Here is a 27,865-nt window from a genome sequence, read left to right on the forward strand (position 1 = left end):
ACTTCTTTTTTTTTTTTTTTAAAGCTCAGGCTTTATGTTGCTGTCACCGAATTTGGCTGTTGCAGCTTTGAAGGCTAATGGTGGCTGTAATGTACCAAACAGTGCAAGAGAGAAGAGGAGTGGACATTAATTTAGCTATCCATTTGTCAGGATTCAGTCTGGAAGATTTTTTAGGAACTAATCTAAATCTAGGGGATAGCCTGGACCTTTAAAATGGGACACAGAATCATTCAGCTGCATAACCTTTAATCTGTTTGGAGAAAGGAGCAAATGTTAAATTCTACAAGTGTACTTTCTGGGCAAGATAAATATATATAAGACTGCTTGTTAAGACACAGTAAGCCTAGAAGATCACATCCATTAAGGCAACGAATTCTACAATGTTGTGTTAGAAGCAATTTTAGTTTAACTACTCTTGTGTGTGCCAGTGAGATTCTGGGCATTCAGTATCACAAATGTATTTTATGTGCAGGGAGGATTCAACTGCTAACATCAAGAGGCTAAAGTGCATCTATGAGATCATCTTACGTTACCTTGAGCTGAGAGGCCAGCAGCAGAGAGACAGAAACAAAGACAAGTTTCTGTTAGCGGTACCTTTGATGTGGACAGAAATAGAGCATTGTTTATTTTTTAAATTTCCTCTTAAATGGAGTCTCTGCAGTCGGAACTGTGATAACAGTGAGTTGTAGCTGTTTGAGGACATAAGATTAGCTTTAGTCTGGAGTGAAGGATTAAGAGCTGTGAACTGAAGCGACTCTGCTGAGTTGCTGAGATTGATTGTGAGGGGGGAGGACTTCAGCGAGTGTTAAGAAAGGTCTTAAAAAAAGGCATAAGCTAGTGAGAAGGCCAGCCGCAAATGAAAAGTGTTGTTCCATATAAAAGAGAAATGTGGTGTTTATATACAGCATGAATAAGGTCTCAACTGCCTTAAAATGTAAAACCTGGATAGCTACCTAGCTGGCACCTTCTAGAATGAGTGGTAATAAATGCTGGCTCATACCTGGGCAAGTTCTGCAAAGATAAAATAGACTGCTGATATGTTTTATTAAAGGGTTAACATATGTAGGGCAATGGAGAATTAGGCAATACATTTTATACTAATATCTAAAGGGCCCTTCACAAGAGTACGAGTCTGATTTGGTTTATGAACTGGGTAAGAGGCAAGAAATCTGAAAAGGTAAAAATCTAGTTCTTAGTATGAAAAGCTGATAGCACGGTTACTCTGGAAATCAGAGTTAGGAAGAAGCATCTTTGATATGCTTAGGAATGGTATAGAAAATGGAAGGAATAAATTCGCTAGACCAACGAACTAAGTTTACAGAGGGAAGTAACAAAGAGCCAAAACAGAAACACACACAGACAAGAATCTAGGAAGCAGCCTGGTTGGAGCTGAGTTTAGAGTGAGACATGAAAACCAATTGATGGATTTTCAGAAGATTTTAAATTAAGTGCTGGCACTGATGGTTTTGTAACCAATGTTGAGAAGCATTGGCTTCCTTAAGGGTTCTCTTTGTTCCACTGTAATGGGTAGAAAAGTGAAGAAAACTGAGAGTAGACAATCTATTGTTATATTTCATCAACTGATGAGGCCTCCTCTTTCTTCGAACACTTTGAATTTTCATCATCTCTATCTTATTGACTCCCACGAAAACTGGAAATGTCTCCAGCATGTCAATGAAAAGTATAGCAATGATATCTAGGGTGCTAAAAAGGAGCTGACCATGAAGGGTGGGGAGTCAAATACTCAGTGTTCATAAAGAAGTCCAGTCCTTGCAGTCTCACCAGTTAACAGAATGCAGTGGAAAAGTTACTCTTTCAAGAGATTTTTTTTTTTTTCTCACAGAATAATTAATTTCACATGTTTTTGTGGTAAGTCCCTGTAAACACAGGTGGGGAAGGCCTTATCTATGGAAATCCTTCATGTCAAGTGGACCTAGTATGGCTGGAAGCTTTCCTACTTAGGTAGGCAGAGGAAACCCCATGGCTCCCAGACAAGCCACATCAAGCAGTATGAGAGAGCCACTGGATGCCAGGAAGGGCTGGATGGCATGCCACCTCCCTCAGTGACAGAAACAAGAGACAGTAAAACTCATGCTGAATAAGAGTTTCAGATAGTCCAAAAAGATAAAGCCGCAGAGTTAGAACCACAGTGGCTGCCTCTTCCACTCCTCCAATATGTGACCGAGGGCAGGGAGGGGCACGCGAGTGCTCAGCATGGAAAAGACAGTGACTCCCTCTGATCTCTTGTGACTACCTAGGCAACACAAACAGGTAGTAACACTGTCAGCGGGTACTCTCTGGAGCAGGAAGGATGACTATGCATTTAGTAGCATGGCCCAAATAGGCACATCGAAGTTAGGAGTGTATATTTTCCCTCACATGGACTGAGATGAAACTAAGACAGAGACAAGATTGAAAGCCACAGTACTTACCATTTCATCAAACATGGCTAAGCAGAAGCTATAGGCGTGTTCTCTAGCAGCCAGCTGCCATTTTCCCTAGCATTTTGCTTTGAATAGTAATGTTTCAAAAAGAATTCTTCTATGCATGAGCTGCAAAATATCTGACGTACTGTTAAATGCTTGGATGTTTCTGAGGTCCTTAAGATTCAACTTAAGAACATAGTATCTAATGTCGCTGGAGTTCCAAAATAAAGGAACAATTAAATTTCAAGGATTTAAAGGGAACTTTTTGGCTTCTTTTTATACATACCAGAAAGACAATATACATTCAGGACATTTTCAATGGTAATGAAGGTACCATACCTGTGATGATGGTAAGGATGGTGGTGGTGGTGGTGGTGGTGGTGGTGGTTGTTGTGGGAGGAGGGATAGTTGTGGGGGGATCTGGATAGAAAAAAAAAGGAAAATCAAACCCACAATGCTGAACACAACAATGACCAGTAATGACAAAACAAAGGCATGAGGACATTGAGATGTTTGTTTGATGGCTTCCCCCTTTAAAACCAAAAGTTCTTTCCCTGCAAGATTTATGTCTTGTAATTATATCCCACAGCCTTACTTGGAAGGGCTGAGAAAAGAAGAAAAGAGAATTTTCATTAACGAAGTGAATTAGGGATGAGGAGATGTGAAGAGAGGGGAGGAAAAATCAAAACATACAACACCCCTCTTCCCTACCAGATTTCAAAGGTGAGGTTAAATCAACTCAGTACCAAGAGGGTACAATGGTTGTCATTCCGTTTCAGCTTTTACAGATGGGAGGAAGGAGGAGGAGGCAGTGCTGCTCTATTAGGGGGCTCATACCAGCCAAGGATGAGTGTGCCCCTGCACACTTGCTCTCTGTGACTGTTAACTTCATTATTCTCCATCAATACATCCCAGCAGGAAGTAAAACTACTTCTACACTCATAATACATACAAAGAAGAGAGAATGTCACCAGTAAATATCAAGTTCCAGGCATGTGAGATTTTACTGAGATTTTATTTTTTAAAAGTCAATAAATTTTACAACTTATAAATGTTAATAAGTTGCCTTTGCTCATATTAAAAGCTTGACCTAAGTGGACTACAGTGATAAAACTGAAAGAACGTTTTCCATCTTGTAAACAAGAGAACTAAATATAAATGAGACTCGACCTTCAAAGCCAGGAACCTGGTAGGGAACCCTCTCTCAGATAGTTGATACACTGTATATTCTTCTATCGTCTCAAAAATTACTTGGAGACAAGGGAAGGGCAAATATGAAAGAGAAAAAAAATTCTAAGACCAAATGATCAAACTGAATGTGTTAAATTGTCAGCAAGACTTTGAACTAAGCAATCATTCTGCTATAATAGAGCATAAGATGATTTGAAAGCTTTTGATTTTAAATTTTATCTAAAGCACATCAACTTTTTCTCCCTGACACATCTGGTGTCCTTTTATCTTCAAGTGAGCTCTCAGATTGTCTAATTAATACATCAAAACTTTAATTATATACTGCACCTTTATTGGGCTTGGTGTAACTTCCCAAAAGTTTATAAAAATATTATTTTGGTGCTTGGTTGCAAAGTCTACTTAAAATGATTCCTACCATCGATCAACAATCTGAGGTTTTAATTTTCTTCACAAACTGCTTCTCTCACACAAACACACTTGGATGAAATTAACAGAGAAGAAGCTACTGTTCTGTTCGATGGGAGGCTCCATTCCTTTAAGTTGGGGATACAAGCAGTTTACATTTTTATTTTAAAGGAGCCTCACAGAAGTCCAAAAAAGGATGTCATTTAAAAATAATCTCATTCTCCTCCAAGAAGTAAAAATGATTAAGTTAGTAATTTTAAACTACCTGTTTCAAAGAAAGGCAGAATGAGAAATGCAGTGATTCAGGCCATATGTTCAGTCTTGCTCCTTCACACTTTTCCTGGAGGCCACAGGTGGGGGAGCATTTTGTGAGCTGGAAACTCATTTGGATGCACCTACACACCTGCTGCAGGTGCCAGTGCAGATACAAATGAACCAAGTGCACTGACCCCTGAGCCCAGCACTAAAGACATCCCGCTGCCTCCACTACACAACTAAACTATATCCAGAGAGGTGCCTGCTGCCCTGCACGGGGTCAGTTAATGTGATTTTTCTGTTTTGCTTGAATTACTGTATCTACCACTGAAAAGGAACATTTGTTCCTGGGAGATTTTCCCTGATATACTATAATCCTATTTCTTTTTTTTTTAGATGGAGTCTTGCTCTGTCACCCAGGCTGGAGTGCAGTGGCATGATCTCAGCTCTCTGCAACCTCCGCTTCCTGGGTTCAAGTAATTCTTTTGCCTCAGTCTCCTGAGTAGCTGAGACTACAGGCGTACGCCACCACACCCGGCTAATTTTTGTATATTTTTTAGTAGAGACGGGGTTTCACCATATTGGCCAGGCTGGTCTTGAACTCCTGACCTTGTGATCCGCCCACCTCGGCCTCCCAAAGTGCTGGGATTACAGGCATGAGCCACCATGCCTGGCCTATAATCCTATTTCTGCACCTATTCTAAAGTATTGACATAAAGTGTGTGATGTCCACAATACAATAAGAGTAGATCTGAAGGTGATTTGAAAATATGATTATGAACCAAGGGGTAGACCAGACTAATGAAGGCACAGACCTCAGAGAATGGTCATCAGTCCCTCCCATTTTGTGCAAATCACACACTTTCAATTATCTTTATTACAACTGGGGCAACTGTTGTCCTTCACATCTGGCTAAAGTGACCTGAAAGAATTAGATTCCCTTAACAGGTTTAATAACCTCAGTGCTTAGATCATTTCTAGCAATAAGAGCAATGTGAGGCCACTATTTAAGAAAGTACAGAATTGGAGTTAATAAGCTGTGTTTGACATGTAGAGGCTAAAAGAATAAAACCAGCGGGGGCTCGGGCACTAACCAGCTAGATTCTTCATGTGTAGAAGTTGCTTCCAGAGAGTTAAACTATATGGAGGCATGCCAACTTTTAGTTCATTAAATACTTCCAAAATTACGGTAGTAATATAACAAATCCGCTTTGGAGAGAAAATCTATTCAACGCCTTCCCAAAATGCTAGAGTATTTTGTTAATAGACTAGTAATACCTTAGGCAAATATTCTAACCTATCATCTCAAGAATTGTTACTAGGACTGACTAGGGGAGGTAGGTAGTATATTACGGATCTACAAAGTCCTGAGACAAGGATAGGTGTACCATCTTGGATTAGGGAGACATGTATATGTAGCTGTGCCTGCCTTAAACAGGTGGATCCCTATATTTCTTGTCTTTCAAATAATGCACTGTGGCCCAGACAGTTAATTCTAAGAGGATCATCTCATATTGAAGGGGATTGTTCTATTGGAAAGCAGTGAGAATAAGAGAATATACAAAGAAACACAAACTTTGTTGTGGACTTTAGAGCCAAAGTATTTTGGTTCTAAAACACATTTAAAAACCTGGCGAAGTTAGGGAAAACTGTGGGACCTTTCTGAGCTTCAGTTTATCATCTGTAAAATGGGATCATGATAATGCCTGCCTCCTGGTGTTATCGTGGAGATTAAAGGAGACCATGCATGTAAAATCGTTACCATAGGGCATGGAACAAAGTGAGCACTAAATAAATGCTAGCTATAAACTACTATCCAAAATTATTCAAATATATCTGTCCATCAAACCCACAAAATGTTTCTTCTCTTGAAATGTAGGGGAAGTACAATAAATCAAACTGTTTTTCCAGATAACTTAGGGTTCTGAATCAAGGAAGCACATGACAGACTAATGGAAATTTGTTTGTCACTGTTTTTTATAATCTGCAGATTGTAAAGAGCTGGACTGAAAGCCAGTAAACCCGGGCAATAGCAATGTCGGGGACTCCCATGAGGCGCAGGCCCTTGTGTGAAGAGAGCACATGCAGAAAAAGGGAGGAATGTACTTTTCACCCCCACCGAGCAGTCTGTGGAAAGAGGTGGCTCTGCATGTCGCCAGCTGAAAACGGGCCATGCAGTGCCCCCTCTCACCTACGTAGAAGAGCTGTTCGCTTCACATGGATTTCCTTAACTACTGGGAGAATTAATGTTATCATGTGTGAACTACAGACAACATTGGCAGCGCATAAAGAGAAAACATACTTCAGAAGTCTACAAATAAGGTGATTAGATGTGATCTTTTAATTTTGCATTATGCTAGGAAAAAAATCTCAGGTATAGGCTGAGGATTATATTTTAATATCCACGCAGATACGGTGTAAAGCATGCTTCTATTTGATTAAAAGGACTGCCACTCCTATTTTCTTCATAAGGAAAGTATCCTGGTTTTAAGACACTATGGTGTGGATATTTCATAGGTATAATTTATGTGTCTCTAAACATTTATTCACATATACTTATACGTGTAAATTGGATTATATACACTGCTAACATGAAAAAAAAATGCCCCTTTCACACACACACCTATTCAAATATTTATAACACATTGAAATGTCGATGCCTCTGGTTACTCATTCTTTGTCATGTCAGTTCATGGCTATTTCTTGGCATATGAGGTTTCAATAGAAAATAAGAGACTTAATTTGATATTATAAAACTAGAGAGGAGGTGCACACCTCAACTAAATAGAAAATATTCACCATTCGCAAAATCAACAGTAAGTTATAAACAGGAAATAAGTTTAAGATGCCTGGAACGTAGTAGATGCTCAATAAATACCTGTTGACTAGAGAATAAAATTCATGAGGTTTTAATCATCCTGAAAATTGATATTAACAAAACAGACATATTTTTTTAAAAAGGCTTTTGTTCCGAAGCAGTAGCTACCAGTGGTTTACGTAGCTACAAAGGACCTTGTATTTGTTCTGAGTATTTACTGGCTTGCAACATCTTTTGAAATTTAATAGCCTCATGCTGAAAATAGAATAGTTCTGCTCATCAAAGCAGGAGAAAGGCTAGCCCAGGTATCATAGGAAAATACCACTGGGAATAAACTTTCTGAGCCGAAAAGCCACTAATTGGTAAGGTTGAATGCTTCAGTCATTACTTCTAACATAAACTCCATGGCTTGTGCCTGAGGACCCAGCTTTCCTTCTCAGCATGACCAAAGACTGTAATCTAGTAGAAACCCCCATGATTAGAGGGAGAGAAGACAGTCACTATCCCAGGTGGAGACACTAGGGTCCACCTCAGGCCAGGCTTCTTTAAGTTCTAGAAAGAAACCAACTGGTTTTTGATTTTCAACTTGACCAAAAGCTTTGGGAGTAAATCACAAGTAGCAGCTCCATGTGACTGACTCTAGTAGAAGAGCATTTTATCTTCTCACGTACCGTATACATACAGCATATAATCCGAGTGAGCTTTCCCCACTATGTTTGAAGCTTCACAGCGGTATGTACCATTATCTGTTTTGTTTAGGTTATTGATGAACAGGTTGGGCCCAGACAGTACGGCGTGTTGAGGCATTTCATCATCGACTCTCACCCAAGTTACCATCACAGGCCTGCAGGGGGAAGGGGAGGAAGACAAGTCACATGATCATTTCCCATTAAGATGTCTGCATCAAACTTCTCACCCACGCATTAAATGAATCGCATGCAGGGTGACACAATTAATGAGGACCTACTGGAGATATTTTAAGTTCACAGAATTACAACTGTGAAGTCTCCAAAAATCTGTTTGGTATACAATTTTTTCTTTTAAACATGATCAGGTGTTGAAAAACTTTGAACAGACCACAAGCAGGAGTCTCATTATTTCCAATTCATCTTTGACAAATCAGCAAATAAGTGTGCCCTAGTTTTATGCCCTGCTGTGTGGTTTCACACCAATTCAGGCAGGACAGAGCTCACCCATTGTTAATATCCCATTAATTAGGAAAGAAATCAAGTTCTTGGCTAGTGATACATGCATTCATCTGATGGTTACTAACACACCAAGACTTGCTTAGAAGCCTCTTGTGATATTTCAATGGATTTTGAGTTTCACCAAAAGGAACAGACTTTTATATCTGAATAGTGCTTTTCTTGGGCCTCTGTTTGAAAAACCACCTTTGATTCTGGAAAGACGTAATCATTTCCTCTTCTCCTTAACCTTTCCCCATAACCTGCCTCCCCCTACCCAGAATGCCACCCTGTCTTTGATGCCCTGGTCCACCATGTCTATCTGTTTCTTGGCAAATTGCCTTCTTTCCTGGCTCTCCAAGGCCTGCATATTGCAAGAACTTTCCCTGTGTGTGCACCTGCAGTGCCCCAAGCTCGTGGGTAGGGCTCTCAGGCTAATCACCATGGAATGCATTCCACATGGATCCCTTAGGGCCCAGGGCATCTGCTCACCAGAGACAAGTTTGTTTTAGTGATTTAAAGTACCACACTTGTATCCATCGGGAAAAAGCAAATTTCATAAGATTTGCCAAAGCTAAAAATGCATACACACCAAGTATCTTTGAAAACTTCCATTCTTCAAGGCATTTCCCTCAACATCCTATGAAGTTGAGGCTACATTTAGAATTGTGCCTGAAAACTTCCATTTGGAAGGAAGGACAGCAGAGATCCAGCTCAGAAGTGACTTCCTTCCAGTTCCTACGGCTGCCTCTAGGAGCAGCGACACGACAAGAGAACCATGCTTAATGAAGAACGGATCCTCAAGTTAGCCCTGTCAAGTAGCATTCCAGTTTTCAAATGGGATGTGAAGTTCCAATTTTTCTTTAATTACACATGGGTTTGTCATCACAACCCAGTAAATTATTTAAAAATTAGTACTGCATATGTCCTCCTTGTAGGCAATGGCAAATGGGCCTGCCTGGCAATCAGACCTAATGTCCTGCTGCTTGACAGCTGAAACAATCAGTAGGGGTAAGTGCTGAGAATATTCACAACATTTAATGGCAAGTTAAATTACCATTTTTATTGTATGCAATTTCTTGAGAAAATAAATAGGTAATATGCTAGAAGGGATAGCAGTAGAGTAATGTGAGCTTGCTCACACAACCATATACTAGTTACTATTTGAAAGGAACAAACAAATCCCTTCTCTGGCATAAATGTCCTGAAGGAAACATGTAATTTACTGTCCCCGTGGCACATTCAATTGAACGCAGTACCTTCTTCAGGGGAAAAATACAAAAATAAAGTATAGGTTAGCAAGCCATATACTGTAACTGTGGTTAATGTGGCCGAACACAGGTATTGCAAGTGGCAAGAGGCCTCTGAGAATTTTTTTTTTTCTTCCTCCGTTGGATTATTTTTGAAGAAAGCTGCTAATTAGGGAATAATTCAAACTGTTTACAAAAAGAAAGATCTGAATCTTTGGCAGTGCTCAAAAGAGAAAAAGATCACTCTGCTGAAGCTTGAAGCATTCAAAACCAAATAACTTGGGAACACCAGAGGGAAAGTGAAACAGAACCAAGACCACTTTCCACCTCCTAAAGGTCATTTAAAACTCCACATGGTTAGCACAGAGGGAAGGAAATTCCAGCACATGGAGCACTAAGTACAAAGATGGGGAGGGTTGAAATGAGAAGAGAGAACCAACAGCAGTCAGAGCCCCTTTTGGCTTTCTGATCTGTTGTCATAATTCACTCCTTAGTTAAAATAGAGAGGCTTCTTTCCAGAGATTTCTGGGGAAGCTTTGTTAAGATGCTCTGAATTCTTTATATGAAAGCTGTGATGATGCTGGCTAGCAAAACTCTTGGAGGAAAAAAAAAATCATGCTACGGGGACAGCAGAGGGAGCTCAATGCTGTTTTTTGTTGGGTACTACTAAAGTTTGAGTGCCCTTAATCCCAACATTGACCTATTCGTTCATTTCATGAATCCTCAACTTGCTTTTTCCCCTAAGAAACAGAAACAGTTAAAAACAATCTTTACTAGAAACACAAAAGAAGTGTCCCCTGCCCACTAAATAAACTGAATAATAGTTAAAGTGGTACCACTGTGTGGCTTTTTTTGTTGTATTAGTGATGATACATGTAGTTCCTCTAATTCACTTTGGATCATTTCACAGGGCAACTCAAGTGGTTCCTTTATACTTTCAATAAAGTAACAGTCTTAGTTGTTTCTTCTTTTTCTCTTATGAAGTGGCACATATATCTTCCTTAAGAAAAGTTCCTGAGCTTTTCCTTACTAACAAAAATATTTCTGGGAGTCATGTATGAATGACACTTTTCTTTTTTTTTTTTTTTTTTGAAGTTTTAATAAATACAGTCTAAAAAAATTTATTGATCAAGTTTTAGTAATTGCAAATCACACCCTATTTTTTTTATGAATGACACTTTTCTTTGTGGGAAGAAGATGCAAAATTAAAGGTAGGGCAAATTCATTTGCCTACAGCTGGCTCTAAACATAGCAGCTTAATGTAAGTCTTAAAACCATCTTTGTAGCAGCTTAGATATTAACACAAAAGGTGGCAGATATATCATTAGATTGTGGGGGCACCAAGAATTTATTAGGATTATTCTTGCATGTGAGAGAGAAAATAGTCCTGACAATCACGTTGATCATAATAAAATAGAATTAGCTGAGATTTCAATCTTAGCTGGCATTTAATTTTTCTCCCAGTCCTGACCATTAAGAACTATGGATATTTATTTCCCCTCTCACTGAATATTCTTTAGTTCCTGAAAAACCACCCATCCTTTGCAGCAGGAGACAGGTGACAGGCCAAGGACTGGTGAACGCATACGTCTGTGTTGTGGCATTTACTGTGCACGACCTTCTGCCAACCTTGTCCTTCAGAACTTACTGGGGCTTCCCGATGGCTTCACATGTTAACTCAAGTGCGTCCCCTTCCCGGGTTAGGCCTTGTAGAGGATAAGTCATCTGAATATGCACTTGAGGCTTATCTGTGTGACAACAACACAAAGTATAATGTTTAGCAAATGATATCATCAGGCAAAATCACACTCACACACTGCCTCAAAACCCATAGTACCAGTCCAGCACTTACTCTCTCCCATCCGATGCCTTCAGTAACACCCTTCTAATTAGTTAGTAATCCTGGCATTTGCTCAAATTACATTGACTAATAACTCTAAGGAGTGAACAGCAAATAGATAAGAGATTCACAAGCCAACTGCGCCACATCAAACATTTCCTGTGAAATACAGTTTGTTACACTGAAGTTTATCTCCAAACTCACTCAAGCTAAAGGAAACTCATTTGCCTTCATGCTGAGGTGAAGCCATAGATATTTGTGGTGCTCAGAATTGATACATTTTATCATATATCATATATTACTATGTGACAATATGTTGTGACACTGCATGTTAATAAGTTTGCCTCTTCCATGTTCTTGCTTTCAAATGGGAAAGGCAGAACTTCTGAATTCCACTTAAATGACTTTAAGGAAAAAGAACTGGGACATTTTGGGAGCCCTCCCAGGGAAAAGTCTTTGATACCTCATTGCAAACATTAAAAAGAAAAAATACTGACATTTACTCAGGATCTGCTCTCCTAGGACCATCACTGGTGGTAGAATAAGCCTAGTTTTAGGGATGGGAACTCTGGTACCCACAGACTGAAGCAGCTCATCCAAGATCATAGAGAGAGAGACAGCCCCAGAAGTCTATGTTGGGATAGATTTCTGATTCCCAAGTGCATTTCCAATGGCAATCCATAATTAAAGCCAGGTATAGCTTCCTAATGCATTGAGGTACTGTGGAAGGAGATGTAAGCATTCCTATTTCCACCAGCTACTTAAAACTGTGTTTGTCAGTGTGGGGATATGGCTATGAGAGATGAATAAGGGGAGGTTCAGGGAATAGGGAGGGAAGCTACAGAAGTTGGAATTAACATAGATACATATACAAATACATTAACAAATAAAACCTGAATGGAATTAGGAGATTTTTTTTTCTGTGCTGAACTAACAAGCTATTAATCCATAAATCAGTTATCTCATTTAATTCTGTGACTCTGTAAATGCATATTTTTGGAAATGTACCCAAGAGTAATAAATGTGAGAGGACAAGGCATCAGCTGGCTGAAAGGTCAAAACAATTACCATAGTTTTACTTTCTCAGACAATCATACCACCTAAACAACAGCCCCTTGGCCTTTTACAAGCTGTGGTTAGCTCATTAACGTTCATCCTATGGAATAAGGGAGAAGATAGAAATATTACGGCAAGGCTCAACCAATCTCATCCCATACACAGCTATATAAGCTGCACAAGGAAGTCCTCACGAGGGATGGCTGCTTTCTAGATGCATTCTTATGGTCTCTTTCCTATCACGAATCTTTCTCTCATGTCTCTAAAAATTACATGGCATTCAAAATCTTTTAAGAGAGCCCCCTTGTTCACCCACCAGTGTGCACTGCATACTGTGAATTGGTAGTGCTTCCTGAGAAGCTAAGTCTCTTGCCAGAGAACGTAAAGTTAACAAGCCCAGAAGCTCCAGCTGACCCTTGCAAGTTACACAGTTCTATTCTTGGACATGGTGGCGAAGAAAATGTTTAAGAGCAAAATGGTGTTGAGGTTTCCACATACTGATAACTGGGTCGGGAAGGTAGTCATTAAAGAAAAGCAGAAATGCTTGTGAAGAATAAACAGGATGACCTTGAACTAGTACTGGGTGGTTCACGAGCTCCCGGGAACCCCCTTTTAGAGACAGAGACCACATATTAGGCTAACTACAACTGCTGGGCATCAGGTGTGGGTTTATTGTTTGTGGTCGTGTAACACACACACACACACACACACACACACACACACACTAGTTGGTGAAGTTTAGTTTTTAAAAAAGATACAAAAAAAAAAAAATGAAAGAAGAAGGTTATGACACTGGACACACAGAAAACAAAAGACCTGCTACCTCATAGTTCATACCCAGAAACAGCAGCACTTACTAGAGTTCCCAGTTAGGGGACCTCTAGCATTCTTACCCATGAACCATTCTGGGTGAGGCTAAATTTAAAGCCCCAAATTTGGGCTGAAATGTAATATTTGCTTATGGGTTAATCTCTGATCTACAGAAAGGCTACATTTTTCATGCACTGCTGACATTGGCCATTAATTAAGAAGAAGCAGAATGCTTGCTGGCCTATGTGGAAGGATTTTGTTTTTCTTCTTTTTTCCTTCATGTAATTTACAAGCAAACAGAGAGGACATATTTTTCAGCACAGTGCGCTAAGGATTTTACATGCTCAACTTCCATCAATAATAAAGACAGTGTTGAAAAACTTAACCCACCCTGCCTCTTCAGTCCCACTGAGTTTTAGTTAAATGCTTTTTTTACGTTCCTAATGAGCTGTTTATCAGTTGTCAATTATTCACGTAAATTAGGAAGAACAAGCTAAGGATTTGTTATACCTGAAATTTATTTTAAAAACCACTTACTAAATCATAAAAAATACACCTTCAGTTTTGATAACTGATTTTCCCAATTTACTCTTTAAGTTCTGGAGAAACATCTACTATCTACTTATGGCTACAGCTGCCACAGTTACCGTAATAGCTGGCTGAAAAAAGGTAAGCATTAGTCTTGCTTGAATTATACGGAAAAATGTTCCCCTCTGTTGACACATGCAGTATTTATAGGCATATTATCTGACCATGGGCAGATGAGCTTTCCTCTCGCCCAGTCTAGGAATCAAATATTCTAGAAGGTCTATGTGCCAAGATCTATCCCTGGGTGATGGAAACTTAAAAACAAATTCTGTTCCCCTTCCTTTGTCCTGAAAGAGAAACTTAAGCATTCTTAACAGGTGGAATAGAAACCCTGGGATTCCACTGGCACCTCTAGAACTAAGGGACATTAAATTTTCCATTGAAGAGCCTAACTGCGATATGAATATGTCAAAATACCTAACAATCCAGATGGCTGACTGAATAGCCCAGAGCTCATCATTTATATTTTAATTATGTTCATAAATCAAATGTTATAACCCACCAAATCTTTTCTGAAACAGAACCAGCCTCCAAGATTTATTTTTAAGTAATGAGGTAAAGCCTAGTACATTTTCTGGGGCATCATTTTATGCCTCCGTTGGTGTCGTAAGGCACAAGGCCAAAAGCCAGATGATACTTTCTACCCAAGTGCAATAACTGCCCAGAAATGTATCACTCAGAATGGCTTAATGTCATTATAAAATGGAACTGCTATATAAAAATAAGAAAATTAGGTCTGTACACTTAAAGAACATTACAGTTAAAGACATGGCATCACCAACAGCCAATCAATTAGGTCGAGGGATCTGAGGTTCTCATAATACACTGTAAATGTTTTTAAACCCCGTAAAAGACATTTAGCAAGACTGCTATAGCAGACAACATTTGTTCAGCAGTCAAAGTTGCACAGAGGGTTAAATACCAGGAGGCTTTAGGTCACACTATAGTAGCAACCAATTAAAAAAATAATATTAGAAAGACATTCTGATTTGATGAGACTTTCTTTAAATGTACTTTGCTCTCTCTATAAAGGGAAAAAGTATATATAAAAGGAAACTCTTAAAGAGGTTGGAATGGCTTGCTGGCAGATTACAATTGATTTCATGCCAGTCTGACCTTGCACCACATTCTGTGATCTTTTCAGAAGATGAAACTCAAGATTCTGTAACCTGTATTTCAGTTTCCTATGTAAATGAAAAGGCACCGTCTCCTCCGTAGGTCCAAACACTAATATATCAGGTCTTTGCATTCCTTTTTTTAGTAAAAGGTACTTTGCAGTTTCTTCATGACTGGGATGTCACCCTTCCCGGGTAGCAGAGAGGAGCAGAGCTGAGTCAATGGAAAAGACATCCTCCTCCTGGCAGAAGACAAGCCAGTGGGAGACCTATTGTCCCGGAGATCCCACAACCTTCCCTGTCTTCCTGAGAATTTCTAAATCAGGAAACGCAGGTGTCATATTTTCTTTGATGTGCTCAATGCAACCAGGTCCAGGGACTTGAGTGCAAATCTGTTTCTGTAACTGCATTTGGGACACAGGCTCTTCTTCATGTTTCTTACTTAGATTTCACCCAATATTCTGAAACACCAGGGAGTATGGGATTTGATGTTTGTGGATCAAGTGCTAATTGTTTCAAGTCCTACCAGGGAGAACTCAAGGGCAGCATGAGCACAGATGATATCAGAATGTCTGGGTAGCGGGTCTGGGTCAGCCCCTGTGCATTCAAGTGAGGAAGAATTGACTGAAGAGTCTTTGTCAATCATGGAGGATTATTGGAGTTTGGAGTAGAACGACAATGCAAAGATTAACCTGAGATTTGGTGAACGTTAGAGGCTGTCTGAGCTCAAAGCAAGAATCAACCCCTACAATATGGCTGTCTAAATTGTTGGGAGAGGATAGCTTTGCAACTAAAGAAGGGCCATGTCTAGCAATGCCAGGTGACTGGGACTGGTGAATGAACGGAGTCACACGGAGCTCTCAGAGGAGGTAAAGAGAACATCTCGCAAAAGATTTGCTTTCTATTGTCATAATACATTCATGAATAATTTTCACTGCCATTTATTTTGTTTGTTTGCAAGGTGAAGAACCTCCTGCTGTCACATCTGTTGTTATGAATTGTAGTACTGAAACTGGGCTCTTGAAGAGGCCTGAACTATTGTGAGTGGGATGAGTCAAATCTGATGGGACTGACGTAAGACCAATACCACAGTAGAATGCAATCTTCTCCTGCTGCAACTTTCAGGTAGGTTTGTGGGTATTAGAATTACTGTTTACCCAGAAGGATCAAATTTGATCTCACGGTGTTGTGGCAGAAAGCTTTGTTCCCAGTGCTTTTTAAATGGGGGTACACACTCACAGAATATTCTTCAGTGTCTTGGAAGCAATTTTCATCATTTGTAAGCAAACACTGGGCAAGAAAATCCCTATAGCAAGATTTTCTGTACAAGACTGTTCCCTCTGTAACAACAGAGGGTTTTTGTTTTGTTTTGTTTTGCTCTGTTTCTTGAAGTCTTGGTAACTAGTAACAGTGCCAGGGACTGGCACACAGTAAGCATTCGAGACACAGTTACTGGATGAGTGAATGAAGGAATAAGTGAATGAGAAAGTGAAGAAATATTGGGGCATGGACTTCTCCTTCCACCTTTACTACTGATTAAAAAATAAATACAATCAGATCACGAGTTCCTCTTAGTCCTCATCACAAAATATACTTGCATTTTTCTTTTGGAAGGTCAATCCAGCTCCCCAAATCGGAGGTTCAGCCCAGGTGTTCTGCTTTACATATTTCCACCTCACTACACATTTATTTAGCACTTCTGGTGTGTGTCTAAGTGGTATCTTACAGGAAATCAGAAAGGATGTTGTTTGACTATTCCTTTTAGATTTTTAGAGGCCAGCTTCACAACTATTTAACCTTCCACAGAATCAAAATTTGACCTTGAGATAAAAACCATTAAGTGAAGTATGTACATTAGAAGACTGGTTTTACCATGTAAGTATTCGATGTCCACAGCCACACAGACACATCTTTTACAAATACATTAAGGTCAGTGAGATGAGAGGAGGTGGTCCTTAGTAAAACAGGCCTCTTTCTGCAGGGTATGCATTCAGAAGGCAGGTTTAAAGGCAAAGGCTTTTCACTTCAGGGTTTTTCCAGTCTTGCTCAGGATGTATTTGCCTAACACTCACTCTTTGTATTCTGAATACTGGTTACTTAGCCTCTTGACACTTTTGGTACTGCAGATTGTATCACTATCAATCTATAGTCCTTATAATATCAGGAACTTGGAACCAACACTACTCTGTGTTAACACAAAGAAATAATAGGTTAAAACATTAGCTTCAATTGGGGTTCTTCATTCCTTGATTATTTCTCATAAGGAATCATAAATACTAAAATAACTTCCCTGAAACTCAATTCACTGCTTTAAAAAATTAAATAAATAAAAGGGAGAGTGGGAGGAAGAGCGTATTCTGTTAGAGAGAGGGAGAGAGAGGGAGAGAGAGGGAGAGAGAGAGAGAGAGAGAGAGAGAGAGACTGGAGATCAGAGAGAAACAGGCCAAATGTGAAAACGCCAGCTATATTATGCTTTGAAGAATGCAACCTGGAAACAGAATTGATGAGGGAGAGGATTTGATATTGAGGCTGCTCTTGGAAGCTATGTGTTATCCTCCACTCCAAATAGGAAAGATTTTCTGATTTCCAGGTTTTCCTCTCTCCTTCACTGCAGGGCACTATCGATACCCAGAGAAACATTTATTTTGGCACAGATAAAGAACAGGTTTTGATCATCTCCTCAATGCCCAATTTTCCTCCAGTTGAGGGAATGAAAGAAAAAAAAATCTACCCTTCTCTGGACCTTGGATGAACAGGGCTATGGATTTATAAAATACCTAGCTACACTCAGTCAATAAAACTCATTTTGAAAATGATGCCCACGTATACGATTAACTGTCAGATGATAATCAGAGCAGGCATGGCATTCAAACACCCATTTCTAGAGTCTTTGTTTTCATTCTTCCTTTCAAAACTCACCTCTGAATTTTTTTTTCTTTTTTTCAAATATGCACAAACACAAAACCCTCACAAAATGAGGATTTTTGCCAAACATTTTAAAGAGCAAGGCTATGACAGGTGAAAGCAAAAGCCACACAGCAGTGATTCAAGAGCTTCATATTCACCCCAGTCCAGAGGAAGGCTTTCCTCCCTTGCGCAAAGCAATCTGAATTCCATACTGAGGGTCACAGCTTTTCTTTGAATTCCCAGCTTATGTCGCTATGTGTTGCCACCTTGATGCTATTTAGACAGTTTTCCCTTAATGCTCAGACAGTGAACTGTTCCCGTTTAAACAGGTTTTTATTTGACAAGAGTACATTTCCTCAGATCTGAAGCTCTACTAACCGTGCTACAATTGTATCACGCTCTGCTATAATCAACCATGTTGTAAATTTGGGCACCACCACCTGTACAGACATTCGCAAGAAAAAAATGCACAAAAAGATTGTAGGGTCATACAGCTCAGAACATTAAAAAGCAAAACTGTTCTCTGCATAACATCTAAGGGAAGAGAGCTTTGAGCTCTTCCAGCTTGGGAGCATAATTATTTTCTGTTTTAAACATTTAACTGTGTGCTGCTGCTGTACCCTTGCTGAGTCTCAGAATGAGAGCTAGAAAACTAAGAGCCCTACTGTATGTTCTTCATTCCCAGCAACGTTCCTATGAGAAAACCTTATTAATGAGCTTGCAAACGAGCACCCAACAGGGAAATGTCACAAACAAGAGCGGCTAATGCCCCAGAAAATCAAATAACTGAACACTTGGCTGATTGTGGTGCCTTTCATATTTATAATAAAAAGGGGGGGCCTTTAATTCACTGATTCTGAAGGGGTCAACACCTTGCTGAACAAAACAACTCATTTATTTACGTTCAGAAATCTCCAGATGATAAATTACATTGATGTTAATCACTTCAATGCATACTACACAATTAATATCTGTACTCAACGAAAACTTCAGGATTATTAAAAGTATGACAGCATACACATCTGGCTGATTTTTCACATAATTGGGCACAACAGTTTCTTCTGGTATCACAAATAAGGGTCCTAACAAACAAACACTGCAAAATCCTGGTTCAATTAATTAGGACTTAAATCCACAAGACAAAAGCAATTCCAAGTTGTAGCTCAAGCTTTGTCTTCTACGCAGTATGGTAGCACTCCATTTGAAGGAGAGAAGTGCAACACTTCCCTTCTTTTTATCCCTCCTCTCTTTTTTCCGTCGTATTTAAAGTAGGATATTTAATGACATATAATGCAGGTTTTCATTATTTCATTTCCTTTTTAACAGTATTTTTAAAAAATTACTTCATGTAGAATTCAAATCCATGATCTGTCATTTAACCCTATTCATGTCCTGGTAAACATCCATTCCTCTTAGGTGGGGATAAAGAGAGGTTTCCATAAACCTTCATGGAGCAAAATCAGCCAGGCTTAAACAAGTGAGCGTATTTAATACCAATGATATTAGATAAGATTTGCCCCCAAAGTAGCCTTATTTACTTGGAGTAGACTCTGAGGTCCATGAATGGGATCAATATTTCCTAGTGATAACCTATTGTTTCTCACTGAGAACATAAGAAATCTTCTAGGTGGCAAAGGACATAAAAAAAAATTAGTTGTACATTTATTTTAAAGCTTATTAGACACTATACATAACAAATGAAATGTATAATTTAATACATATTTTTACATAGGCCCTGGTTAGGTTAAAGCAATAAAGTGACTTAAAGAAAAATTCTAAATCAGGTAAAAATACAGATGACACATGAACATGGCAAATTTGTGCAAGTGGTCCTCAAATAACTGAATTTAGGAAAACCCTGAGGGGTGAATGGACTCCTTAGATTGTAAGTAGAATATGGTGAATATGTGATTGTATTCATCTTTTCCAGGTCGATAGCTATCAAAGGGTTTTTAAAGAGGCCAATGATCCCCAGAAGGTTAAGAACTGCTGACTTCAAGGGCATGAGTCAACATTAAAATACAGGTGCAATGTTACTCCTCATAGGCATCCAAAATAATTCAACCTCCGTGCAGACTGGCTACTGAATAAATTATTCTAGGAATCTCATGTATTCAAGTGTCTCTTCTTTCCTCATGGTCATCAAAATGTGGTGCTACTTGTCTGCAGAGAAAGGACGGCTGTGGGGGGCACTGGAGTTGAGCCATCAACAGCACTGGGCCATGACTGATCAGACTTCAGGGCCTAGTGACTGAGTGCTTCAGGCATTTGAGGAATGAAGCTTTTTGTTACTGCATAGCCGCTAGTGTTCAAGGAGAGTAAAGCTGGTAGGAAATGATGTAGAGAATTCCAATTGTGTTTGAAGAAGCTACAAAAGGAATTCCTGGCTGACTCTGTAAAGTTCTCAATAGTGCTCTAGGAGTGGAGGGTAGTGAACTTTCTTGAGCACAGAGAACCTTACTTAAGATTATCAAATCAGATGCAAAGTTCCATTCAGGTTAATATAATGCTTTGTAATTCTTAGCTTTCCTTTATATAAAAATGTTTTTTCCTTATGTATATTCCAAAAAGTGGAATAAAGGCTAAAATATTTGTATGATTTTCTTGGATAAAAACACAGTCTCCCACAAAAAGGTGCCATATTAGAGTTTAAAATGATCAGCTGGTGCATCCTTATTTTTGGATGCCATTAGAGTTACTTTCCCACAATTAAAGGCTAGCAGTACTTTGTTAGATTGAAGCCAAACGGATTCAGATGTGGAGCCTTATTCCTTTTCTTAGAAGGACAAACCTCCTTCTAAGAGAATCTACACATTATGGAAACCAAGGCTTATAAGGATCATTATCAAGTTTTCCAAGGAGTAAGAGGTGTAATGCTTGAAATATTTCGCATTTGGGAGTGAGGGTAATTTGGTAGGTGGGTGGGACTATATTCTATTTAAAAGATATTCTGGGAAAATATTGAAAGAGTTTAGGGGTGGAAACTGGGTGAATATATACTCAGGACATACAAAGGAGCTAATGTATTATTAAAGCTAATGGGCCCCTACAAGGAGAGTTAATGGATATTAAGTTTGCTTAAATGAATTACATATTAACAAAATCACAAGAGATCTACTATCTGCTAATTTAGATAGTATCTGATCATTTCTGTTTTCCCATTATAGGGACATTATACCACAATAGTTTTGGTGATATGAAAATTATAAGCATGATGCCCATAATGAAGCTTTATAATGAAGCAGATGAAATGAATTAATGAGGAAACCCTGCATTATGTAATGTTAAATTGAGCCAAGTTCACGGAATTAAGAAAAGGTTGGAATGGGATGGCCTCTTAGAAGCAACTTTTTATAACTTTTCCTGCCTTCCCATTTTGCTCAGATCATTTAGATAAATAATAGGGCTTGTATGGAGTTGAATGGTGGCCCCCAAAGATAAGTCCACATTCTAACCCTTGGAATCTGTGACTGTAGCTGAATTTGGAAAAAAAGGTCTTTACAGATGAAGTCAGCTTAAGGATCTCAAGATGAGGCCATTCTGGATTATCTGGGTGAGCCCTACATCCAATGACAAGTGTCCTCATAAAAACATACAGAGGAGAGACCCACGGAGGAGAGGAGAAGGTCATGTGAAAATGAAGGCAGAGAACGGAGTGGTGAAGCCACAAGTTAAGGAGCTCCTGGGACTCCCAGAGCTGGAAAAGTCAATGAATGATCCATCCCTAGATTCTTTTGAGGGGAGGGGGTGTGGTCCTGCCAAAACCTTGATTTTGGACTTCTGGCCTCCAGAGCTGTAAGGAAAGAAATTTCGGCTATTTTAAGCTACCAAGTTTGTGGCAATTTGTTATGGCAGCCCTAGGAAATTAATCCAATGATTCACAAAGGGTAAAGCTTTTCCTTCATCAGACATCCAATCACTGCCATCCCAACCAAACTCTGGTAACATTTCACTATGCATACTCAAAGATCACCTTGATTTTTCAGAAGCCAAATACAAAGTAAGAAGCTGGCTACTTAGCCACAACCTTGGCACAAGAATGGCTTTGTGCAGAAAAAGACTTTTTCAAACTCTTAAGTAGAAAGGTCCAGAGGAGAAGATGAGGAGACCATATTCAGTCTACAGGGCATGGTAAGGAGAAAACCTCATTCAGTACGATCTAGCTTTTATTGATAAAGCCATCGAGATTGTGGTAATGATCCCGAAGAGTAGACATTTCAACTCAATGCTATAATTTAAGCTAAAATAGAGGAAGACATGCCATTTAAAACAAAATACTGACATAGAATGGGAATAAAACACCTTCTATAAAAACTTCAGTATTTATGATGGGATTAAAAAAGGGGGAAAATTGTCCTAGATTTTGCAGTTGGCATAGAAATGATGACAGTCTATATGCAAATAAATTAATTAAGTCATGTGTTAGAGCAGATGGAAATCATTTCAGTTTTACCTTTGGGTTAATGTAGCATTTTCAAATCCTCATTGGTACTTTGTAATACGGCAGTACAGTATTTCAATAAAATAATCCTTTATTTGTCTGCCAAAAATAAGAATTCTATGTATACTATATAAAATGAATGCATTGAATAAATGGCTTCTGAAGAGTTTCTATGGAATCGCAACTCTACGCCCTCAGAATAAGATACTGGGGTACTCACACTGTACTTCTAGATACCGCTGGGTCTGCAGGTTTCCAGTGACCGCAGGGTGCTCCACCTGGCAGATCACTGGGACCCCATCGTCCTCCTTGTGAACTTTCAGCATCAGCTGACTGGTCACAGTGTACATGTCTGACCACTCTTCCACCTCCGATTTGCCTGGGGAACAGAAAATGTACCAAGACACCAGAGTTGGGTGAATTTCCATCAGTTTGTTTTTATGTCCTCCCCTCTGTCCTCTAACCCCAACACTGCTATTTTAACAAATATGATGGCAGTTACTCGGAATGAGAGTAATCTGTGAATAGTTACCTGATAAAATGTTTATTTCCTTAATTTCCGACTTTTCAACCTGGCAGCATAGTATTTAAGATATATTTCAAGTCCGAATAGCACACACTATTTTTACTGAAATATATTATGTATGGTTCTTCTATTTTAAAATCTCCTGGAAATAGGCAGCTGAAAGTTGAGCCATTTTGACATCTGGCTGCTCAAGGTATTCAGGAAGATAAAAAAAAAAAATGTTTTTCACCCCTACAACCATCTGAACTTGAAATATCGACTAGGCTGTGATGCCATTCAGAAATTCTAGGATATTATCCAAATCCCCTAAGTAATTCAAAAAGCAGTAGAGTTACAAACAACCCCCTTTGCCTACTCTCATCATCAACAATTAAGAGAGAAAGTAACTAAATGGATTTACATAATTGAAATTGTAATTGAAATATTTAAACTCTGAGACTTTTGGAAGACCACAAAAATGCAGTGGCAGTGGGCTAGAGCAAAGTAAGATACAGGGCTTGGGGCCAGATGGGAGACACGTCCAAGAACACCCAGAAAAGGAAGGAGGAGGCTTCCGGATAGAATGAATAGGCCAAGGCAGTCCCTTCCTGAACTCAGCACTCCCAGGAACATGGCACACCATTAACTTTCTTTTAATGTTTTGTACTTATCGGTACACATTTAATGGCTGAATTCACTTAGACAGAAAAGCAGAGAGGAAATGAGAAACTCCTTCCTTCCAAAACTATACCTAGGAAATAGGAGATTAAAACAGAACAAGCTTCTTGAAATTTAAGCTGTTATATATAGATTTATCTGCTTCCAGATATAGATTTCTATATCCTCTTTCTAAAAGGGCTGATTCTTTTCTTTCTCACACTCTTTATTTATTTAACAAGTATATATACAGCACTTACTTTGGCCCAAGTATTAGCTAAATACTTTACAACTATTCACTCATTTCATCTTCATAAAAATTCCATAAAGTATGTAATATGATTATTCCTGTTTTAGAGGAAACTGAAGCATACCACTAGCATTTCTGTCAAATAATTAGAGGAATTCAGCCCCTAAGACCTTTGTGCAGAGTACTACCTGCACGGTAACTTTGAAAAGGAAGGAATCTGAATGCAGAAATACATGCAGAATTTAAGGTAACTGGCAAAAAATGGTCAAATAGGGTATAGGCTGTCTCCTTTATCTGATGCAACACCTGAGGTGGCAGGCATTTGTGGATCCAGGACCCAAACCCAGGATGGCCCAGTACAGAGGTAAAGATGATCAGGACGGGGCTAAAGGAGCTGCCTTGTACTGTCATCACAAAATCAAAGACTGCACAAGAACAGGCTGGTGAACTGGGCAACTGAATCATAAATTTCACAAGAAAGGTTGTCCCTGTAAATTCACAATTAAGATGAAATTGTTAGTCCACTTAGTGCAACCACTCTTGTAGGAAAGCATATAGTCAATACAGTTGATAGTGCAACAGATGTCAGAATGACTGGAATTTACCATAGGAAAGACTGTTTAACATTTTTTAAAATAAATACCCTAAAAATGTGGCGTTCTGATCTCCTCTAGGTCTCTGCAAAAGACAGGGCAAAAGCAATTAGAGTTGAAGGTACAGACAGAGACAGCCTGAGCTCAGGAGATAGCCCTCATGAAAATTTTTCCTAGCCTAAACAGTTCTAGTTTACAGTTTTAATTCTTTCTGGGCATCTGAGTAGAGTGACAGCTATCACCATGAACCCTCAAACAGCAGAATGAGGACATGGATTAGAACAATAAAATGCTTTTATGCTTTGGCCTCAGACATATTTAGTAATTGATTATAAACCATATCTAAATGAATACTTTTGTTTCATGGGCATGTTTTGTATGTGTCCTTGATTTTCACAAAGGCATACCTGCTAGAATAAACTAACTACTTCAGTGTGGGGCAATCTGCAGATTACCTTTTAGCTCCGTGTTCCCTTTGAACCACCTGATGGTTGTGGCTGGCTTGCTGGCCATAGCAGTGCAGTTGACTTCAATCTCCTCTCCTTCCACCGCAGTGTCTTTCTGGATATCGATCATCAGATTACGTGGTGGGACTACAAATTAAACATATATGTTTTATAAACACAGAATGCATTTTTGCATTGTTGCTATCAAAAAGGAGAAAAATAGCAGACATTCCTGATGGGAATTTAAATCATTACAAGAATGGAAAAAGAAATACAAAGTAATCATCAAATAAAGTGAGTCATGCAAAATCAGTTAATTTAGAATTTCTATCCTAAATTCATGTTATAAAATAACCAATGTGGCCGGGCATGATGGCTTACACTTATAATCCCAGAACTTTGGGAGGCCGAGGCGGGCAGATAACCTGAGGTCGGGAGTTTGAGAACAGCCTGACCAACATGGAGAAACCCCGTCGCTGTTAAAAATACAAAATTAGCTGGGTATGGCGGCACATGCCTGTAATTCCAGCTACTTGGGAGGCTGAGGCAGGAGAATCACTTGAACCCCGAAGGCGGAGGTTACAGTGAGCCGAGATGGTGCCGTTGCACTCCAGTCTGGGCAACAAAAGCGAAACTCCGTCTCAATAATAATAATAATAATAATAATAACCAATGTCTCACTCTTATCACTGAGCACATTATATCAATATAGATATTAGTCACCAGTCATTCACAAATTAACCAGAAAGTAGATATAAAAGAGGAGTACATACTATTGAAATGATCATCCTTACCAGTAACCCCCAGAAAGCAATATTTCTCCTTGAACTCACCTCTTGAATTTCAATCTTCAAATGAAAGATTCCAAAGTCAACAGGGCAAAGATAAAAATCTTTGAGTCCTTAAAAGAATCACTCACCATAAAATGCACAGAAAAATTGTGCCTCAAACCAGTTCCATGTAATTAAAATGATTCATAGAGATCCAGAATGTAATCATAACCTCTGATGGATAAGGTAATAATAAAATCCTTTGGATATGAAGATGCAGTAATATAAGAAATGCCAATTAGTTTGCAGCAATTTTCCATATTCTGAATTCCAGTGCTCCAGATTTTGGAAACCAAAGACGCAAGAGACTCTTAAGTGCTTATAAGTAGATTTACATATCAGAATTAAAACCACCCTTCTGTAAGCATATTAAATATATATGTGATAAAATGGTCAAAATAACGGATTGGGGAGTTAAAATACTGACTATCAAATCAAGAGTATATAGTGTGATAGTGATGGTGATAGTGACGATGATGATGATGATGACAAAATATGTTATCTTTTATGAAACTAAGTTGACAGTAAAACTTCATATGCACCTTACCTCAGGACTGAGCCTGTTGAAATAAAAATCAGTAAGAATACTGAATTCAGTACAGTGAATCTAAGAATATGTGTCCTGACCACCATGAATAAGCAAAGACTGTTCCGAGACTTATGATTAATAAGTTTCTCAACTCAGAAGAGAAACAAGAAATTAAATATGTATAAACATGCCATCCTGATGATCAAGTTGAATAATAAATTTCTGATACTGCTTCAATAAATTATGGGATTAAACCATGTATTTGGGATTTCCAACTGTTCTAGTCCACAATGTGAAAATTCCGCCCACAGGAAGACTTTTACACTGAACTGGAGCAGCTGAAAATTCCTGTAGAGAATGATAGAAAAGTAAAAGTAAAATGATTTGTTGCACATACTTCCTTAGCAAGATAGTGTTTGGTGCTGTTGGTGGTGGCGGGTGTAATGAGTAGACCCAAAATATCCCTCTTCTTTGTTTCCTGTGTACAAGGAAAACAACATATTTGCTCAAATGGATGTGCTGCTAATATGATACGGCCCAAATGAGTAGTTAAACATGGCAAAGAACTACCCTAGTTTATATTTTAAGAAAAAATAAACAAAAAGATAATTTAACATCTAATTTAGAGTTTCACATCTGCTAGCATTTTATGAAACACAGAAAGGCTGTAACAAAAGAAATGGAATGACTTCAACTAGCTGTATCTTTCACATAGTTTATCCATGCTAGATGATAGTCAGGTAGGTTATAGATTTTCATCACACATACCTAGATGGTAGATAGGGGATACATGGAGAGACTAGATGTTTAGGATTAATAAATACTACTGCATTCTGAGTGCAGTATTATAGGAATATTTTTTAACATGCTATTGTTAGATCAAATGTCAGAGGAAAACCCTAAAGAAAATAAGACCTTAAAGGGTGGTATAAGAAAAAATGAAAACAAAACAACTAAGGTATAACAAATATAGGAGTGTCTTCTCAACAAACGGAGGAATGAAAGTTAAAACAAAATACCTTTCAAGGTCCAGGAAAAAATAAGAGTGATGAAAATAATTTTTCATGTTGAAATATGCAGTGGTTCCTAATGAGAACTGTAATGGAGCAATGTAACTGATGGGATAGGACCTTAGGAAGGTGTCTCTCTTAGTAAATGACAAAGAAGGCAAATGGTTAAAGCCACCAGCAACCCTGGAAATCCCTAGGGAATGGGGCAGATGAGATCCTGCTTTATCTGTGTGACTTTGGGAGAAACACTTTGATGGTCCCTCTGTGGAAACATGGGAATCTTCTTGATGTGACAGTCCAGCAGTTGTTAAAAGACTCCTCTATGCATCTCTGTTGAGTCTTAGTGGAATTTAGCCTCAAACATACTCAGATAGTTGTTTCCCATGTTCCTGGATATCTTTCCTTTATTATCTCATTTTCATGCTAAGCCTGGAAACCCCTTGTCTCTGCTTACCCCAAGCTTCTCCTAACCTTCACTACCCGTTCATCTTAGATGGTATCTCTCGGTGGAAAGTCTTTATTGCCTCCATTTAGTTCATAAAGATGAGCGTGGCTTCCTTCCACATTATCAATAATGTCTGCTGGTCCAGAGTAAGGAAATGAAAAGGGGAAGGTACAGATAAGGATGGAGGAAAATTCACCAATGTCTCCTCCAGATTTCATTTGGGGGCTGAGAGCCTGACAGGCAGCTAGGTCCTCATCTGGATTCTTTGTTGTTTGGCATTATCTAAACAACTGCAACAGATACATTCTATTCTA

The 27,865-nt window shown here is 38.8% G+C and overlaps 1 protein-coding gene across 8 annotated transcripts in view; it reads right to left on the reverse strand.

The window, feature by feature from the left end:
* Window positions 1-27,865, reverse strand: part of CADM1 (cell adhesion molecule 1) — a 338,141-nt gene that overhangs the window by 37,411 nt on the left and 272,865 nt on the right. For 4 of the 8 annotated variants that reach the window (XM_011926808.1, XM_011926807.1, XM_011926804.1 and 1 more), the window contains exons 4-7: window positions 24,747-24,884; window positions 22,507-22,665; window positions 11,178-11,277; window positions 7,767-7,939 (exon numbers count right to left, since the gene is read on the reverse strand). In XM_011926808.1, coding sequence (XP_011782198.1) covers window positions 7,767-7,939; window positions 11,178-11,277; window positions 22,507-22,665; window positions 24,747-24,884 — 570 coding nt within the window. Of the gene's footprint in view, window positions 1-533; window positions 540-2,765; window positions 2,847-7,766; window positions 7,940-11,177; window positions 11,278-22,506; window positions 22,666-24,746; window positions 24,885-27,865 lie in introns of all 8 variants that reach the window. The other 4 variants (XM_011926805.1, XM_011926803.1, XM_011926802.1 and 1 more) reach the window with 2 other exon arrangements.

Source organism: Colobus angolensis, unplaced genomic scaffold (assembly GCF_000951035.1).
Source record: "Colobus angolensis palliatus isolate OR3802 unplaced genomic scaffold, Cang.pa_1.0 Scaffold7, whole genome shotgun sequence".
NCBI classification, from domain to species: domain Eukaryota; kingdom Metazoa; phylum Chordata; class Mammalia; order Primates; family Cercopithecidae; genus Colobus; species Colobus angolensis.